General features: G+C 42.5%; 1 protein-coding gene across 1 annotated transcript in view; it reads right to left on the bottom strand.

The window, feature by feature from the left end:
• Positions 1-20,605, bottom strand: part of itga1 (integrin, alpha 1) — a 147,073-nt gene that overhangs the window by 14,810 nt on the left and 111,658 nt on the right. The window contains exons 20-26 of the mRNA XM_078410053.1: positions 16,208-16,293; positions 14,046-14,181; positions 11,050-11,130; positions 8,733-8,809; positions 7,472-7,561; positions 6,671-6,773; positions 371-484 (exon numbers count right to left, since the gene is read on the bottom strand). Coding sequence (XP_078266179.1) covers positions 371-484; positions 6,671-6,773; positions 7,472-7,561; positions 8,733-8,809; positions 11,050-11,130; positions 14,046-14,181; positions 16,208-16,293 — 687 coding nt within the window. The remainder of the gene's footprint in view (positions 1-370; positions 485-6,670; positions 6,774-7,471; positions 7,562-8,732; positions 8,810-11,049; positions 11,131-14,045; positions 14,182-16,207; positions 16,294-20,605) is intronic.

Below are 20,605 nucleotides of genomic sequence, written 5' to 3'. Positions count from 1 at the left end.
ATAAACTATTGTAAAGCTGATGTGCTGAAACCCAGATTTTCTGCTCTGCTCTGCTGGGAGCACAATAATTTAGAAACCTTGAGCACATTCTTATCCAGAGAGTTGGGCAATACCTTCAACACATTACTATGCAAGATTAAACATACATCTAATCTAGTTTGAATTTTATTTTCCTTAAAATTAAACGTATGAAAGCAAAAATGAGTAGAGATTACAAATAAATTAATACTACTCACTTCAACTTAATTTTAATTTTAACTAATCACTATCCGATTAAATAGAGGGTCATTAAATAGTTTTCAGGCACATTATTAACTTGACCCATTGGAAACAAACAAACCAATCCTCAAAATATAAAGTGGTAACTTACTGAAGATAATGTCATTCCCGTCAAATATAAAAGAGTATTATTTGCTGGAGATAAGTATGGAAATGCTACATTCATTGTAAGATGTGAAATTGGAAAATCTCTGTCATTCTCGATCTGCGAACAAACAAAAGTGAATATTTCAAGAGAGTTTGATTCTTTTAGCATTCTTAAACTTATTGGAATACACCACACACAAATAATATTTGTTCAGGCAAAATGAGTGAGAGTTAGAATATTACAGTCAAGAAATTATCTCTCTGCTAATACTAAAATCAAACAATTGTTATAAAACACAAATAACAATTTTATACAATTCCAAGAGCAATGCAAATCTTTGGAGTCCCAAGATTAACTTCGAAGGTATCACAAAATGCTGGAGTAACTCAGCAGGTCAGGCAGCATCTCGCACAGACAGAATGGGTGACCTTTCAGGTCAAGACCCTTCTTTAGACTGATGTCAGGGGGGCGGGACAAAGAAAGGATATAGGTGGAGATAGGAAGACAGTGGGAGAACTGGGAAGGGGAGGGGAAGAGAGGGACAGAGGAACTATCTAAAGTTGGAGAAGTCAATGCTCATACCACTGGGCTGTAAGCTGCCCAAGTGAAATATGAGGTGCTGTTCCTCCAATTTCCAGTGGGCCTCACTATGGCATTGGAGGATGCCCATGACAGAAAGGTCAGACTGGGAGTGGGAGGTGGAGTTGAAGTGCTCAGCCACCGGGAGATCAGGTTGGTTAAGGCGGACACGTGGCGGCGCCTAACGGCAGCGGCTGACTAGCAGTCTGTCCGTTTTTTTTTTTCCCTTTTTTTGTTGTGTGTCGGTGTTGGGATGGTTTTTATATATATTTTTTTGGTTGTGTATGTGTGGGAGGGGGTGGTGGTGTGGGTGGGTGGGTGTGGGGGGGGGGGGAACTTTTCTCTTCCTCACGGCGCGGGGTGCGGCTCGGCTGCGGGGCCTAACATCGCCCGCTGCGGCTCGGCCGCTGGACTTTACATCACCCGGTGCGGCTTGGCCGCTGGACTTTACATCCCGGTGCGGCTTGGCCGCTGGACTTTACATCCCGGTGCGGCTTGGCTGCTGGACTTAACAGTGCCCGGTGCAGCTCGGCTGCGGGGCTTAACATCGCCCGGTGCAGCTCGGCTGCGGGACTTTTCACCGCTGGTGCGGCTCGGCTGCGGGACTTAACATCGCCCGGTGCGGCTCGGCCGCGGGGCTTAACATCGCCCGGTGCAGCTCGGCTGCGGGGCTTTTCATCGCTGGTGCGGCTCGGCTGCGGACTTGACATCGCCCGGTGCGGCTCGACCACGGGACTTAGCTGCGCAAGGCTTGGTCGCGGGCCTTTCATCGCCCGGTTCGGCCGCGAGACGTTTCAGCGCCCGGTGCGGGGACTGTGCGGGTCGGTCGGGGATGAGCTGTCTGTCCGTGGGCGTGGGGAAGAGAGTGGAAGTTTTGTTGCCTCCATCACAGTGAGGGGGTGTTTGGAGTCACTGTGATGGACGTTTGTGTTGGGGTTATGTGTCTTGTGTTCTTTTTTTTTTCTATGACTGCTATGTAGTTTCGTTCGGTACTTCGGTACCGAACGACAAATAAAGCTCTGTTATACCTGTTATACCTGTTATACTGAGCAAAGGTGTTGAGCGAAACGATCGCCGAGCCTGCGTTTGGTCTCGCCGATGTACAGAAGTTGACATCTGGAGCAGCGGATACAATAGGTTGGAGGAGGTGCAGGTGAACCTTTGTCTCACCTGGAAAGACTGTTTGGGTCCTTGGATGGAGTTGAGGGGGGAGGTAAAGGGACAGGTGTTGCATCTCCAGCGGTTGCAGGGGAAAGTGCCTGGGGAGGAGGTGGTTTGGGTAGGAAGGGACGAGTGGTCCAAGGAGTTACGGTGGGAACGGTCTCTGCGGAACGCAGAAAGGGGAGGAGATGGGAAGATGTGGCCAGTAGTGGGGTCCCGTTGGAGGTGACGGAAATGTTGGAGGATGATTTGTTGGATACGCTGGCTGATGGGGTGGAAGGTGAGGACAAGGGGGATTCTGTCCTTGTTACAAATGGGGAGAGGGGGAGCAAGAGCAGAGCTGTGGGATATAGAGGAGGCCCTAGTGAGAGCCTCATCTATAATGGAGGAGGGGAAGCCCCGTTTCCTGAAGAATGAGGACATCTCTGATGCCCTAGTGTGATACACCTCATCCCGGGCGCAGATGCGGCGTAGACGGAGGAATTGGGAGTAGGAGACTTTTTGCAGGAGACAGGGTGGGGAGAAGTGTAGTCCAGATAGCTGTGGGAGTCAGTGGGTTTGTAGTAGATGTCAGTCACTAGTCTGTCTCCTGTAATGGAAATGGTGAGGTCCAGAAACGATAGGGAGATGTCGGAGATAGTCCAAGTATATTTAAGAGCAGGATGGAAATTGAAAGTGAAGTGTATGAAGTCAGTGAGTTCTGCATGGGTACAAGAGGTAGCACCAATGCAGTCATCGATGTAGCGGAGGTAGAGTTCGGGGATGGGGCCGGTGTACGTCTGGAACAGGGATTGTTCGAAGTACCCGACAAAGAGGCAGGCATAGCTAGGGCCCATGCGAGTGCCTCTGGTTTGGAGGAAGTGGGAGGAGTCAAAGGAGAAGTTGTTAAGGGTAAGAACCAGCTCTGCTAGGTGGAGGAGAGCGTTAGTAGATGGGGATTGGCTGGTTCTACGGTCGAGGAAGAAACGGGGCTTCAAGACCATCCTTGTAGAGTGACTGGACATCCATGGTAAAGATGAGGGATTGGGGGCCTGGAAACCGGAAGTTATCGAGGAGACGGAGAGCATGTAAGGTGTCTTGGACGTAGGTGGGGGGGGGGATTTGACCAGGGGGGGAATAGGATGGAGTCAGGGTAGGTGGAAATAAGTTCGGTGGGACATGAACAGGCAGAAACAATGGGTCTGCTGGGACAGTTCTGTTTATGGATTTTAGTGAGAAGGTAAAATCGGGCCATGTGGGGCTGGGGAATGATAAGGTTGGAGGCATTAGAGGGCAGAGCACCGGAATTGGTGAGGTCAGTGATGGTGTTGATGATTAAGGTCTGGTGCTCATCAGTGGGGTCATGGTCCAAGGATAAGTAGGAGGAGGTGTCTGAGAGTTGTCGTCTGGCCTCGGTCCGGTAGAGGTCAGCACGCCAGACTACCACAGCACCTCCCTTGTCAGCGGGTTTGATGACTAAGTCAGGGTTGTTGCAGAGTGAGTGGAGGGCTGTACGTTCAGGAACGGAGAGGTTAGAGTGAGTCAGGCGACTGGAGAATTTGAGGCGGTTAATGTCACACCGGCAGTTGGAGATGAAAAGTTCTAATGAGGGTAGTTGGCCAACCGGGGGGGGGCGGGGGAGTCCAAGAGGAGGGGGTCCGCTGGAGATGGGAGAAGGGGTCATCACTGGGGGGGGGTGAGGACTCCTTACCAAGGAAAAAGGCTCGGAGGCGGAGGCGACGGAAGAAGAGCTCCACATCATGGCGGACCCGGAACATGTTGATGTGGGGGCGGAGGGGAACAAAGGTGAGGCCTCTGCTGAGAACAGACCGAGATTAACTTCGGTGAGATGCTTGGATTGAAATTCTGCTTCCGATTCTTACCACAGGCTGACATCTTTTTGATGTCTATTTCATTACAGAGGCTGTGAATAGGCTGCCTAGAGGTATATTGAATAGATAAGGACAGTAAAGATGGAATGCACTTGTTATTATGGAGGGGCCAAGGTATCCTTTTATATGCAAGTTAATATGCAGATACAGTAAGCAATTAGAAGAGCAAATATGAAGGTATTTATTGCTGGAGGATTTAATTATAAGAGTATAGCCAGTTATGTATGCTTCTAAAGTATCCCTACCTGAAAAAGGTTAACCAAATTGATTCCTGATATGGGAATTTGTCATACGAGGATAGATTGAGCAGACTGGGCAGATACTTTGAACAAAAAACAGAATGCCAGAAGGTCTCAGTGAACGATAAAGCTTTTTATTTCAGGTCTTGACAGAATAGATGCAGTGATGCTATTTCCCCCAGCTGGGATATCTGTACCAGGTGTCACAGTCTCAAAATCGGGGTTGGCCATTCAGGTCAGACAGGAAAACAAAATATCTCCAACCTGAGGGTGGTGAAATCTTTTAATTTCTCCATGTAAGAGTGCTGCGAGACTCGGGCGTAAAGTGCATTCAAAAGAAAAATTGATAGATTTTTAGCTATTAAAATAATCAAGGGATTTGAAGTTAGCGTAGGGAAACAACATCGAGGAGAAATATCAGGCATGATCTTATTGAATGGCAGAGTATAAATGAGGGACAGAATAGCCTACTCCAGCTTCTATTAATTATTTTTATATTTTTATGAATGAAAGAGTTCAAGATTTGAAGGAACCACAATATAAGCAAACATGTAGCACTCTGCGGACTGGACCAGATAAGCCAAAACATATATAAATTAGGGGCAGATAATCTTCCACCAGACAGGTTTAGGATACATGTTAGTCATTCATAGCTGTATCACCAGTGAAGGAGAAATAAAGGCCAGGCCAATAAAGAGTGAGAAAGTGGGAAATAGGAGGAAAGGAAGGAAGGCAATTTCAGGCAAAATTAAATAATGGTTAACTATGACCATGTGTTGTATTTTTGCATTTGACATTCATTCATTCACAAAAGTATTCTGATTTTTCCATTTAATTTCTTTCTGTTGAGCTTTTTCAGGAAGTAACTTGGGCAATGACAAGGTAATTATTTCCTCACCTTCCTGAAAAATACTTGGTATAATATTATCATGTGCTCTTCTGATGTAAGACTGTCTAACACTACATCTTAACATCTGTAGTTGGAAAGTTACTAGAGAGTATTCTGAGGGATAGGTTATACAGGCATTTGGATGGGCAAGGGCTAATTAGGGATAGTCAGCATGGTTTTGTACGTGGGAGGTCGTGTCTCACAAATCTGATTGATTTTTTTGAAGACGTGATCAAAATGGTCGATGAGTGCAGAGCTGTAGATGTTGTGTACATGGATTTCAGTAAGGCGTTCGACAAGGTTCCGCATGGTAGGCTGCTCTGGATGGTTAGATCACATGGGATCCAAGGAGAGATAGCTGAATGGATAGCAAATTATCTTCATGGAAAGAAGCAGAGGGTGATGGTGGAGGGTTGCTTCTCGGACTGGAGGCCTGTCACTAGTGGTGTGCCTCAGGGTTTGGTGCTGGGCCTGTTACTGTTTGTCATCTACATCAATGCTTTGGATGAGAACATACAGGGCAAGATCAGCAAGTTTGCTGATGATACAAAAGTTAGTGGTTTTGCAGATAGTGAAGACAGTTGTGAAAGATTGCAGCAGGATCTGGATCAATTGGCCAGGTAGGATGAGGAATGGTGAATTCAATTTAATACAAAGAAGTGTGAGGTGTTGCATTTCGGGACGTCGAACAAGGGCAGGACCTACACAGTAAATGGTAAGCATCTGGGAGGTGAAGTAGAGCAGAGGGATCTAGGAGTACAGGTGCATGGTTCTTTGAGGGTCGAGTCGCAGGTGGATAAGGTGGTCAAAAAGGCTTTTGGCACTTTGGCCTTCATCAGTCAGAGTATTGAGTATAGAAGTTGGGAGGTCATGTTGCAGTTGTATAAGACATTGGTGAGATCGCATTTAGATTAATGTGTTCAGTTCTGGGCACCATGTTACAGTAAAGAATATTATCAAGCTTGAAAGGGTTCAGAAAAGATTTATGAGGACGTTGCCAGGACTAGAGTGTGTGAGCTACAGAGAGAGGTTGAGTAGTCTGGGTCTCAATTCCATGGAGCGCAGGAGGATGAGGGGTGATCTTATAGAGGTGTACAAAATCATGAGATGAATAGATTGGGTAGATGCCCAGAGTCGGAGAATCGAGGACCAGAGGAGATAGGTTCAAGGTGAAGGGAAAAAGATTTAATCAGAATCCAAAGGGTGGTGGATGTATGGAACAAGCTGCCAGAGGAGGTAGTTGAGGCTGTTCATGCTTGGTCCATTGTTTAAGAAACAGTTAGACAGGTACATGGATAGGACAGGTTTGGAGGGATATGGACCAAGCACAGGTAAGTGGGGCTAGTGTAGCTGGGACATTGTTTGCCAGTGTGGGCGAGTTGGGCCGAAGGGCCTGTTTCCACACCGTATCACTATGAATCTATGACTACACATGTCTGGAGAGATGGCAAACAGACATTACTGTTCAAATTGATGAACAAGAGATACTAAGTTGTTATTTAATTTCATCTGGGCTAAATTAAAAATATGTCTCCAGGTAAATTAAAATGCTGGTATTACTTACCATGTAACTGATGTCCACTGCATCACCAATCTCCTCGATGCTTTTAATAACATCAGGAATTGTATCATTGGTTGCTATTTTAAAATGATAATCTTTTAAATTGCTGAGAAGAAAGAATAAAACAAGTGCCCATCTTTATGTTTCCTTTTAGTTAATTGCCTGACTATACAATAAGCATCTGGTCCCTTCTTCAGAAGTCATCTGATGAAGGCCCCCAACCCGAAAAGTCACCAATTCTTTTTCTCCAGAGATGCTGCCTGACCCGCCGAGTTACACTTGCACTTTGTGTCTATCCTCCACAAAGTATTGTAGGAAAATAACTGCAGATGCTGGTACAAATCCAAGGTATCACAAAATGCTGGAGTAACTCAGCAGGTCAGGCAGCATCTAGGAGAGAGGGAATGGGTGACGTTTCGGGTCGAGACCCTTCTTCAGTCTGACCTGATGCTGCCTGACCTGCTGAGTTACTCCAGCATTTTGTGATACCTTCCACAAAGTATTGGTTACTTGATGGTAGCTCATGTTATACCAATATATGACTTTCACATAATGCCAACTTTTTGAAAGGTCAAGTAAAACTTATTTTAAATGTACCACTCCATATCTGAGTACGAAACTGAGTACGAACCATCAGGCATTATTTGCAGGGGGCAGTATTGATATGAATATTCAGTAACCATGCAGCAAAATTGGCCTAGTTGTTTCTGGTATGTAATTTTATATTTTCATGCACACTTATACCAAGGTAGCCTCAACAGAGGGCATATAGCTTGTTCTTTTAAAGCAGTAAGGATGTGTTACCTTGAAAAGTGCAGCCCAGCTTGATATAATAATGGAATGGAGATGGTGACTTCATTGTCACTCATTGTTTCATTTAATTCACTGCTGTCACTGAAATGTTAAAAATAATTTATATTTCATGGAATCTTTTCTCAGCATAATACTTTCTGCAAAGAATCAAACCAACTTTCATTTGTTTTAATGAAATGCAATGCATTAGGTTAAAAGATAACAAGGGGGTCACGATATACTTTTGAAAGGGTTGGTTACAATGAAAGAAAAACCATGATCTTTGATTTATCTTCTTTAATTTGTCACTTAATCCAGACACAGCTGTGAAACGAATAAAGGCTCAGTCAGACTTGCAATGGAGTAACTCTTAAAAAAAAATCTCTTGTCACTGTAATTTTGGGAGTGGTCCAATGGAACCACTAGCAGTCTGGCTGACTCATAGCTCCAATATTTTGGATTCACCCTTCGCCATTCTCTGTGCAGAGTTTGCATTCTTCCTGGGCTGTTGACCTTCCTTCTAAGTGACCTTCCATCCTTTATTCCCTGCCATGTTTAAAAGATGTCTAATTGATCGATAGAATAACAATTGCCCATTGTAAATTTCCCCTGGTGTGGCAAGTAGTAGAATCTGGAGAGAATTCAAGTAAATGTGGAAATAAAATGGGCACTTGATGGTTGTGATGGACTTGAATGACCTATTTCCGTGACATAAGTTGAAACAGAGGATACTGGAAACACACAGACTGATCTGATGAGTAATGCCAGCATCTTCTGTTTCTATTGCATTGACCTTTGGTGTTTTATCTGATTTTACACAAATAAATTTGACTCTAGTGAATTAAATATCGAGGGGGCATGCAGTAATTAATTATTTTTCCCTAATACTTTCTTAGAATTGGATGATTTGCTACCTTTATGTTTTTGTAGGCCTCAAATGCAACTTTCTGTTGCAGTCTTTATTCTATTAAACCATTTGGACAGACACTTAAATAGGCAAGGTTTAGAAAGATTTGGTCCAAATTCAGGCAACAAGGATTAGTATAGCAAAAAGGTTAGCATGGACATGGTGGGCTGAAGGACTCCTTGGTGAGCTGAAGGGCTCGTAGCTGTGCTGTATGTTTCAATGATTTTAGAACACTTGAAGCTGATTTATTGAACAAATAGTTCGCAATATTAACATTATGTGCTTTAATGTAGAGATTTCTATCCTCAGTTCTGCTTCATACTTGTTGCAGCAATTAAATTTGGTCTCTTCAAAATTCTTCTTTACCTTGTCGCCCCCAGGTGTATGTAAACATCACTAAGGAGATGAGTGGCATTGAATTCAAATTTCATCTTAAAGGAAATCTGAGAAAGAGAAAGAGAAAGTTAACATACAATAAAATGGCCATGTAATTATTCCAAATGTCTGAACAATTTTGATTATAAACTCATCTGTAAAACTCAGTGTCTTTTCTTTACAATTTACTCTGTTTGTGATCCTGGCCTTTGCTGTTAATGTGCCATGTAATTCAATTGTGTTTTGCTTCAGAAATAGTTCCGATTACCATCCGTCTTTGCTCTCAATTTTCTAATTTTAACTTGTAACCAAGACTATTATATAAATAAGAATCTATTAAATTATTCTATAAATTGATCTATACAATTAATTGAATCTTTTAATTGACACGGTACCAAATTATAATAATTTGTTATCAATCTCCTGCAGATGAGAAACAAACATTCTCAGAATGAAATCTGAATTCTGCAGCCTGATGGGTTAGGACCCGCAACGTTGCTTATTCATTTCCTTGTATTCTACACAACATTCCAGCATCTGCAGTTCCATGTGTCAAAAATACTTCAGATGCTGGAAATCTGATAGAGGAACAAAGATAAGTACTGAAGGACAAAACAGGACAGGCAGCATCTACCAAGAGAGAAAGACAATTAAATTTACCGATCAAAGACCTTCCATCAGAACTGGGAGAAGTTAAAAACAAACAGTTTTTATATCGCTGGGTTAATAAGGAAATGGGTGGAGAGAAACAAAATCAAAAGGAAAGGCTGGGTTAAGGTGGTGACCAGGAGAGACTGAATAACAGATGTGCTGGTTGGGCCAGCTGAAAGATGGAGGGTAGAGGGAGGGGATAGGGACCAAGGCTTTTTACAGTCAACCACAGCAGTTCCACACAGCCTGCTTAAAGTGCCAACACAACGTCCATGGCTTCCTAGCACCATTCCCTTGGAAGTATACTGCCTCATCTCCAGGACGAATCTTACAACCTGGCCTCCAATTTCACAACCTCCCACAAGCACAGGTCCAGACACCCCAAGCGTGAAGCATACAGTGCTAGGCATCAACCTCACAATTTCTTGATGTCTTGGATCCACCTGACTACCTAGCCCAACAGAGGTGGCAATCTCAGTACCCCTTCTTGAGACAACTTTAGCTACAGAAATGGGCGAATAAATCACAGATGGCAATTAATCCAAGCAGATGTGAGATGCTGCACTCTGCGAGGTTGAATGTAAATGGGAAGTGTACAGTCAATAACAAGACCCTTAGTAGCATTAATGTAGAGGAATCTTGGAGTCCATTCCATAGGTCCCTAAAAGTGGTGACACAAGGAGACAGAGTAGTAAATAGGGCACATGGCAGCCTATAGTGCTGTAAGGCAGCAACTCTACAATTGTGTCCCTGTGCCATCTCTTGATCCTAGACTATAATCTCCAAGCAGTCTTTCTGCGCAAAATTTAGATTTAGTATTTTCATCTACACAGAAAGTTAGCAGCAGTGAAGAAGTAGCATCTGAATCCTTGGGCAGTGTTGAATTCTATTTCACCTACCTCACGGAAATTGTCAATAACTACACAATTAAATCTGCAGATGAATATTGAGGCCCATATGCTTCAAAGAGTGGAGATCACCAGCTATGTTAAATAAATACCCTGAACTCTGTGTCCCTCTCTCTGCCCCTCTCTCTGCCCCTCTCTCTGCCCCTCTCTCTGCCCCTCTCTCTGCCCCTCTCTCTGCCCCTCTCTCTGCCCCTCTCTCTGCCCCTCTCTCTGCCCCTCTCTCTGCCCCTCTCCCTGCCCCTCTCCCTGCCCCTCTCTCTGCCCCTCTCTCTGCCCCTCTCTCTGCCCCTCTCTCTGTCCCTCTTTGTCATGTTTATGAATTGCATTATATTACAAAACATTCAATTGGACATGACATTGTAGGTTCATCTAAAAATAAAAGAATAGTGTTGTCCAAATTCTGACCTTTTCTTAACAGTGCATAAAACTTTTAATTCATATGTTGTGCTAACCTATAAAAATAGCTTTCGTAAATTTTGTAAAGTGCAGGTAAACTGGTGAATACATGTTATCAGAGAACTAGTCAAAATACTCTTGAACCATTCAAACCAATTGAAATCATAATTCAAATTGTCACCATTTTGTATGCAAGCACAAGACAGTTCTTCTCTTCTCCCCGACAAACGTCCAACCGAAGTGATTAACCTAACATTCCATGACATTAAGGATGCATACTTGTGCCCCTCCAAAAGCCAATAGATTTAAACTGCTCTGCATCCTCCTGCTCCGATTTATAGATATACACTTACCTCGGCATCTGGTGTAATAAATGGATATCCAACTTTGCATGTTACATTGTTTGGTCCTAATTGTGTGCAATCATCATTTTGCTACAAGAGAGCAAGAGAGATATCTCATTATCTAAACAGAATAATTGTACTAATTATTTCAAGATAGCTGAAAATCATTTAACCATCTAGCTGCTGGTTTCTGTTCAGTTTGGCAGATTCATTTTGTTTTGCACTCAAGTTAGGTATTCTCTGTACACAAATTGCTCCTTAGCAAGGTAGGTTGTGTAGCTAATGTTACCCAGGTTTGTGACTGTGTTATTTGATGTGTGGGCTGCATGCACGTAAGCACTTGTCTTCAACTTGTGACAAAGACCTGTTCAAAGACAATCTTTGGAAGTGCTGGATTGCAGCAGTGTATGGTGGATGACACTGCATTGGCAAATATTTATCCTCGTGTCTTCACATTCTAACAGCCACAGAGACATGCTGCTGTACAGCATTGTAACATGCCTTATGTTAAAAGATGATGCAAATGCTTCTGCATGGGGATCTGCAGGTTTCTCAAGGTCTGAGGATGTACTTGATCAGGTCCTAGGGATTTTAATATGCTTTAAAACTGCCAATGCTTCTTCCTCTTTGGTAGTTTGTTTATGAGCTCAAATATTCTTACGTTACAGCTTAATAAGGCACTGGTGGGGCACAGTTAGTGAATTGTGTTCAATTTGGGCCACCCTGCCATAGGAAAGATGTTGATAAGCTCGAGGAAGTGCAGAGAAGATTCATGGGGATGTTGCCAGGACACGAGGGCCTGAGCTTTAGGCAGAGGTTGGGCATGCACAGAGCATAGGATGATGAGTGGTGATCTTAGAGAGGTGTATAATATTATGAGGGGAATAGATGGGGTAGATACCAGAGTAGGGGAATAAACAACTAGAGGACATAAGGTTAGGTTGAGAGGGGAGATATTTAATAGGAATCTGAGGGGCAACGTTTTCCACACAGAGGGTGGTGGGTATATGGAATGAGGTGCCAGAGTCGGTACTTGAGGCAGAAACAATAACGCCATTTAAAATACTTTTTGGCAGGTATGTGGATGGAAAAGGTTCAGAGGGATATGGGCTAAACACAGACAGGTGGGACTCGGGTAGGTGGGGCACCTAGGTCAGCATGGGAAAGCTGGGATGAAGAGCCTGTTTCCATGCTGTATCACTATGATATCACAACTCTTATGGCTCAGTTGCCCTTAGCTCCCATGATCTACTTCTCAGTGAAAATGGGTGAGATGTATTCATTTAATATCAATCCCCTTCTCTTGTGGTTTTACAGAAAGACAGCCATGCTGATCTTTGAGGGTACCTAGTTTTTTGCCAAGCCACCCTTTTGCTTTTAATACACGCACAGAACCACTAGATTATATTGACTGGTTGCATCTTGGCCTGGTTTGTCAACTCGAACACCCAGGAATGAAGATTACAAAAAGTGGTGAACATTGCCTGGTCCATCTCCGGTACTGACCTCCCACCAATCGAAAGGTTCCAAATGAGATGCAGTCTCAAAAAGGCAGTCAGCATCATCAAGGATCCAGACTATCCTGGCCATGCTCTCATTTCACTTCTGCCATCGGGCAGAAGGAAAAGGATACGACAAACTCCAACACCCGAAATTCTGAATATCTTAGTGGCCAGACACCCCCACATCTTGATAGTCCCTATTCCTGGTTCTCTGATCCCCTGATGGTTAAAGCTTTTCTTCTCTCTGATTCCCTTTGGTCCAGATTCCCCAAATCTCCTTTTCCCAACTCCTTTTGATTGGCAATCCCAAGAGCTATCCCAGTTTGCCTTCTTGCTCCTTGTACAGATCCTTGATGAAAACCCTCTCCCCTTATCTCAGCTTCTACTTCTTAGCCTTGGTTTCAGTCCCAAGTGGTTCAATTTCCATTGATGGTAAATGCAATAGCCATTCTTTAAAGTTCAAGGAATAAACATTACTGAAATAGGCAGTGGCAATCCAATGTCCAATGATTTTGGTGCCATGTTCAAATGCCCACCCTGCACACCCATTTGAATTCACTAGAATTTCAAGCCCAGTGAATTTGAACGGAGCAAAGAGAAGAATAAATGACACAAATGAATAAAAATTATGAAAAATAGCAAATGTTTCATTGTTTTCATTGTCAAATTTGAACTCCTTTTCTCCTGTGGACTACATGGATAGGCTACATTTCAGTTGGGACCCTTCTTCAGATTCAAACTGAATCAGAAATCAAAGTGATTCAGTAGGGTCCCGACCGAAAACATCACCAATCCATGTTCTCCCAAAATGCTGACTGAGCTGCCGAGTTACTCCAGCACTTTGTCTTTTTTTTTTTTACACAAGATCCAGGGGCCACAGTCTAAGAATAAAGGGGAGGCCATTTAAAACTGAGTTGAGAAAAAACCTTTTCACCCAGAGTTGTGAATTTGTGGAATTCTCCGCCATAAAAGGCAGTGGAGGCCAATTCACTGGATTAATTTATAAGAGAGTTAGATAGAGCTCTTGGGGTGAGTGGTATCAAGGGATATGGGGAGAAGGCAGGCTCGGGACACTGTGTGTGCATGATCAGCCATGATCACATTGAATGGCGGTGCTGGCTCAAAGGGCCAAATGGCCTCTTCCTGCACCTATTTTCTATGTTTCTAAGATTCCAGCACCTGCAGTTCCTTGTGTCTTCTATTCCTTTTGTCGTCTGTGGTTCAAATTAATTCATTGTATTGCCCTACAAAAAAGTTGTTATCTTATTGTAACAGTTGCAGATTCAATGACACAGCCAGGATCAAACCCGGGTCGTCGGCGCTGTAAAGCAACAACTTTACCGCTGCGCCACCATGCCACCCCTTTCACAGAGGTAATTTCACGTTTGAGTGATGCTTTGAGCTAATATATAATAGTACACTATAACTCTTAACTAATTAAATTGCAAGTGGGATCTCAATGACAGTAGATTAAAAATATAATAATATGACTTTGTTCCTTACCTCAACTCCAGCAAAATAGATATTCTTAGAAAATATCACTGCTATTCTTGAGTTGTAGGCATTTTCCTTTTGGTTTATTAATTTTATCATCAAATTGAATTTTTTCTGATCGATTTGCACAATATAAGGATGCATCCTGGAAACATGAAGATTTTATTTGGATTAATGGTCATAAAAATGCTATTTCTATTTGATAATTTGAAACAAAGGTTAGGACATTGTGCTTAAAAATATTTTCTACGCAAGTAATTATAGTCAAATTATAATTATGACCAAAAAACTACATTTGTATTTGCACTGACTATTTGAGAGTAACAATAGAAACATACACAAGAGTACTTCTGAGATAGAAGAAGCAGTATTCAGATTGTACTAATCTGCTGGTTTAAACCCCAAAGGATTGCAGGAGGATGGGAAGATGAAAAGAAACAAAATGGTACAACTTTGCATCTTTGGAAATAACTGCAATAGTAAAAGAATGAGAAATAGAGCTCAACTGTCATAAACTGATTGGAGAAGATGGAAATCGGTTAGCTCAGGAATATCAATAACGCTCCAAAGAGTAACAGCTAAAAACACAATGGTATAGCAAAGATATACAAATATTTTGGCATCAGTAAGAAATTGAAGGCTATAGTTGAACAGGAAAAGGTCCATTAAGCAGTAGGAATTTACATAATAATAATAATAATGCATTACATTTATATAGCGCTTTTCAAACACTCAAAGACGCTTTACAGGGATTACTAGAACATAGAGAAGAAAATAAATAGATAAATAAGTAAACGAACATAAAAAGGAGACAGAAGGTGAGGTGACGGTCAGTGGTTGAAGGCAGTGCTGAACAGGTGAGACTTCAGTGATGTTTTGAATGTGGTGAGTGAGGAGGAGTCTCTGACGGTTTGGGGTAGTGAGTTCCAGAGGGTGGGAGCAGCGATGGAGAAAGCCCTGTCCCCCCAGGATCTGAGTTTGGTCCGGATGGGGGGGGACAGGAGGTTGGCAGCAGCAGAGCGGAGGGTGCAGGTGGGAGTGTGTCTGTGGAGGTGGTCAGTCAGGTAGGATGGGGCCAGGTTATGGAGGGCTTTGTAGGTCATGGAGGATTTTGTACTGGATTCTCTGGGGGATGGGGAGCCAGTGGAGCTTGTAAAGGACGGGGGTGATATGGTCACGGATCGGGGAGTGGGTGAGTAGACGGGCAGCGGAGTTTTGAATGTATTGAAGTTTACTGATGATTTTTTAGGGTGAGCCATAGAGGAGGCTGTTGCAGTAGTCCAGACGGGAGGTGATGAAGGCGTGGATGAGGGTTTCTGCAGCTGTGGAGGAGAGGGATGGACGGAGACGGGCGATGTTTTTGAGGTGGAAGAAGGCTGTCTTGGTGATGTGTTTGATGTGTTTGTCGAAGGAGAGGGTTTGATCAAAGATGATTCCAAGATTCCGGATGTGAGGGGAGGTGGATACTGGGAGACCATCAATATTGAGGATGAAGTTTTGGGTGGATTTGGTGAGCATTTTTGGACCAATGATGATGATTTCGGATTTGTTGCAGTTGAGTTTGAGGAAATTTGATTGAAGCCAAGATTTTATTTCAGTGATGCAGTTTGTCAGGATAGAGTGTGTGGTGGTGGAGATTGACTTGGTGGAGATGAGGAGCTGGATATCATCGGCGAAGCAGTGGAAGTTGAGACCATGACGGCGGATTAATTGACCAAGGGGGAACAGGTAGAGGATGAAGAGGAGGGGGCCAAGGACTGAGCCTTGGGGGACACCTTGGGGGAGGGGAGCGGTGGGGGATTTACAGTTGTTAATGGAGATGAACTGGTGCCTGTCGGAGAGGTAAGATTTGATCCAGGATAGGGCTGTGCCGCCTATCTATAAATTACTGCCTGAGAGAATGGGTGACAGCATTCGATTAGCGTCCAGATGAACACTTCACTTACTTAGGCATAGAGGACATCAAATGAAGTGCTAGGGACAAAGTTAATACAGAAGGATGCCCACTGGACAGTATAGAAAGTTGGATCAAAGGGCCTAATTCCATGCAATACAATTAATTGCATGATTCTTTGAAAGATCATCAATGTGAAATCTTAATTCTGATTCTCCACAGACACAGTTAAACTACCACGTATTCCAGCAACTTTTGATTCCATGTTGTAAATTACCTGTCGCCCTTTATGTCTGCCTGGGCACTAAGCTTTAGGTCATTGATGCATTCTCCATCCTCTCCACAATCTTTTGTGAAAGGCACCTGGTGGAACACGGAACACAATAAAATGATCTCTTGCATGGTCAGAAAACTGGAAGACTTGTATATTTTCCAGTAGTAATTAGAAATAGAGTCATAGAGCTGTACTGCACCAAAACAACATTCCAACATCTACAGTCTCTTGTCCTCCATATCATCCAGTTTACTTCATTGGTACCTCATCCATCATTCAATGTAATTGCATCCACCAACATTGTATTATGTCTACACCAACAAAATGCACAGCAGTTGTTTGCCCAAACTACTCCCAAGTCCACAACATCTACCACCAAAACGACGAGGGCTTCAGACATAAGAAAATACCACTATCTATTGGTCATGCATTATCTTGACTTGTAAATGGTCCTGGATCTAATAGCGCAGCGGTAGAGTTGCTGCTTTACAGCGAATGCAGCGCCGGAGGCTCAGGTTCGATCCTGACTACGGGTGCTGCACTGTAAGGAGTTTGTACGTTCTCCCCGTGACCTGCGTGGGTTTTCTCCGAGATCTTCGGTTTCCTCCCACACTCCAAAGACGTACAGGTATGTAGGTTAATTGGCGGGTAAATGTAAAAATTGTCCCTAGTGGGTGTAGGATAGTGTTAATGTACGGGGATCGCTGGGCGGCACGGACTTGGTGGGCTGAAAGGGCCTGTTTCCGGCTGTATATATATGATATGATATGATACTGTGGGATTATCTTCACCAGACAGACAGCAGTAATTCAAGGAGATATCTCACCACCACTTATCGATGAATAAAAAATGCTGACTTTGCTGCTCACATCTCCAAAAATAAATTAACTAATAAAAACACCCGAGCACCTGGAAATTAGTCCAGATCAATGAAATATTGAGTTCTGACTTTAATTTGATGTTATTTAAGAGATTCCGTTGTCTTTGCAGGAGTCCCAGACAGATGGATAGGAAGGGTTTAGAGGAATATGGGCCAAATGGGACTAGCCCAGAGTGCTAACTTGATCGACATAGACAAATCAGGCCAAAGGCCCTATTTCCATCGGTCTATGGCTATTCTTTCTATTCCAATGAACTCAATGGAATGCGACGTTGTGAAGAACTATTCCTCAAATTCCCACTTCACAGATAATTCATGTCTCCTTGACAGTGGTAGGCCTGGCTTTCAGGTGACACAATAATATTTTTTGTTGGGAATCATTTCCACGAATAAGTAAGCAACCCTTTGACATGTTATTGAGTGTTTCATTTTTTAATCTGTGCTTTGGTCTAAGTTAACCACTAGATGGCAGTAACTTCCATTCACAACAATCTAACCAACAATGAAGATAGACACAATAAGCTGGAGTAACTCAGTGGGACGGGCAGCATATATGGTGACATATGGTGAGAATATATGGTAACATTTCAGGTCAAGACCCTTCTTCAGACAATTATCCCAGTTTTAAAGAAAGGAAGGTTTGTATTTGTATATTTGAGCAAGTCTGCTTCAAATGCATAAATAAAACTTACAAAACGATATAATAATGTGATAAAAGTTCCACCTGCAAAATACATTCAATCTGTTTCACTTGTAAAAGACAACAGTTAACTAGCAAAATAATAGGCAACTAGTGCCCAGTACGTAGGTTTCTATGCATTGTCCTCATCTACCATTGCAAATTCCTGGCATTTATACTATACTGATAAATTCTTTAATTGAAAATATTAACATAATTCAGTTGTAGAATAGGTGAGGAGATACTCAAGGGTAAAGCATGTTTATTTTACTTACTCCATCAAAATCCTTCTTAACATTCACTCATTAGTCAGCAAAATACTGCCTCTAATCACGTCTTCCAACTTTGTTAGGAAATATAAAATACTACTGGAGCATTCTCACAGAAATATGTCATTCAATAATTATGCCTGAGCTAATGTTATTGTTTTGAAAATGACTTCACTTAACGCACCTTTTCAGTCAATAGTTCCACAGAATTAATATTGTGGGTTCATGGCCCTTATCCCCTTGCTCAGAAATATTAAAAACATTTCAAATGCATTAAAAAACATTCAAACTATGAAAAATTTAGGAAACTATAAATCTGAGGTGCTTAATAATATTCAAATAAACTCAATTCTGAAACAAAATTATGGGGAGAGAATCCAGAAATCGGAGGTGCAAAGGAGCTTGGGTGTGCTGATGCAGGATTCCCAAAAAGTTAATCTGCAAGTCAAATCGGTAGTAAAGAAAACAAACTCAATGCTTGTATTTATTTCAAGAGGGATTGTATACAAAAACAGGGAATGTAATGCTGAGGCTCTATAAGGCGCGGAAAAGGCCACATTTGGAATATTGCGAGCTATTTTGGGCACCATATCTAAGGAAGGATATGCTGGCTCCGGAGAGGGTCCAGAGGAGATTTACAAGAATGATCCCAGGAATAAGTAGGTTAACCTATGATGAGCATTTGTCGGCACTGGGCCTGTACTCGCATAATACTTGGACTTTAGAAGAATGAGGGGGGACCTCATTGAAACATACAGAATAGTGAAAGGCTTGGATAGTGTGGATGTAGAGAGGATGTTTCCACTAGTGAGGGAGTCTAGGACTAGAGGTCATGGTCTCAGAATTAAAGGGACGTCCTTTTAGGAAGGAAATGAGAAATTTCTTTAGTCAGAGGGTGGTGAATATGTGGAATTCATTGCCACAAAGGGCTGTGGAGGCCCTTTGTATATTTGTACAGTCAGTGTAGATTAGTGTAATGGTGTAATGGTACTTTCCTTCAGTTTGTCATCGATTGTTATACATGACGTGCTTAGTTTATGGGTCTGTATCACTGTTGATTCTTTAAGAGGGGGATGTAGATTAGTGTAATGGTGTCACTCACGCGATGCGTCATGATTTTGTAGTTACGCCCCATTAGCTTTTGAGTGACCACTGCTTGCGAAATTCGGGTTAGTATAAGTGGAACGTGTAGGCGTGAAGTCGTGCTTGCTATATAGTTAATAAAGTATTTGGATCATTATCCAGGTGTAAGGCTCCTGTTATTATACGGTCACCACAACAATCAGTGAATATTTAAGGCAGAGATATAGATTTTTGATTAGTACAGGTGTGAGTGGCAATGGGGAAAAGGCAGGAGTATGGGGTTAGGAGGGAGAGGTAGATTAGCCATGATTGAATGTGGGAGCAGACTTGATGGGTCAAATGGCCTAATTCTACTCCTATCACATGACTTTATGAAATCTAAAACTACTAAGTTCTCTATCACTGATAGACATTCTGATCTATTTAAAATCAATGGAGTAGATCACCATGAGATGGACCATCTGCTGCAGGCTGCTCATGTGGCATTCCCAGCACATGTACTGGGCAATTGCCACATTTTAAAACTCCTTTGCTGGATTTAGTAAGAATTTGAGAGATTGCCTGTATTCGTGGAATGGCCAAGAAATGGCTGCAAGAAACTTCTAAAACTTTTGCATTCAGAATTTGCTGACTGCTTCACAGAGAAACACCAACATTTCTGCATGGACTTGCTGTCAGTTCCCAGCAAAATATGACCCAGTTTGCTTTAAATTGTTTGATTACTCTCAATGGCAAAAAAATAGTACCAATATAATGCCATGGTATTTTACTGTGATACAGCTCAGACACAAGGAACTGTATATGCAAAGATAGAAACAATGTGCTGGAGTAACTCAACAGGCAATATCTCTAGAGAACATGGATAGATGACATTTTAGGTTGAGATCCTTCTTCACACCGATCTTTTGTTATTAAAGGATAGCATCCTTGCAAGAGAGGATGGGAGGGGGCGTAGTTCAGATAACTGTGGGAATCGGAGGGTTAGTAGTAGATGTTCGTCAATAGTTTGTCCCTTGAGATGGCGACAGAGAGATCAAGAAAGAGGAGAGAGGTGTCAGAGGGTATCACCAGACATTGGGATAATGAAGGAGGTGGCACGAACCATTTATTTTTCTTTATAAATTGATCATTCCACTGTCAACAATTGGACCAGGCACTTTTTGTATATTGCATGAGGGTTGCATATAACGCTTATGCCAACACAGAAATTACAAAAAAAATAAATAAAATTAGTACTTCCTTGCTTTAAGAGACTGTTATCATGGTTTGTTTCTCTATTACTGAAGTAAAATCTGGTCACATTTTACAGAAAATAGTTGTTTTATGAAACAAATGCAAAATATATGACCGGAACTGCCCATTCCAATTATCCAATGGGTAAGGCCAAGTGGAAATGGGTGCAAAAGCAGCTGCAAACCATTTTTTACCTGTGATTGATGCAAATTGATACAATTTTCACAGAATAGATTTAAAAAAAAAAAAAAATCCCA

Source organism: Rhinoraja longicauda, chromosome 1, assembly GCF_053455715.1.
Source record: "Rhinoraja longicauda isolate Sanriku21f chromosome 1, sRhiLon1.1, whole genome shotgun sequence".
In the NCBI taxonomy this organism is placed as follows: Eukaryota; Metazoa; Chordata; class Chondrichthyes; order Rajiformes; family Arhynchobatidae; genus Rhinoraja; species Rhinoraja longicauda.
This window is presented reverse-complemented; position numbering and strand designations above follow the sequence as displayed.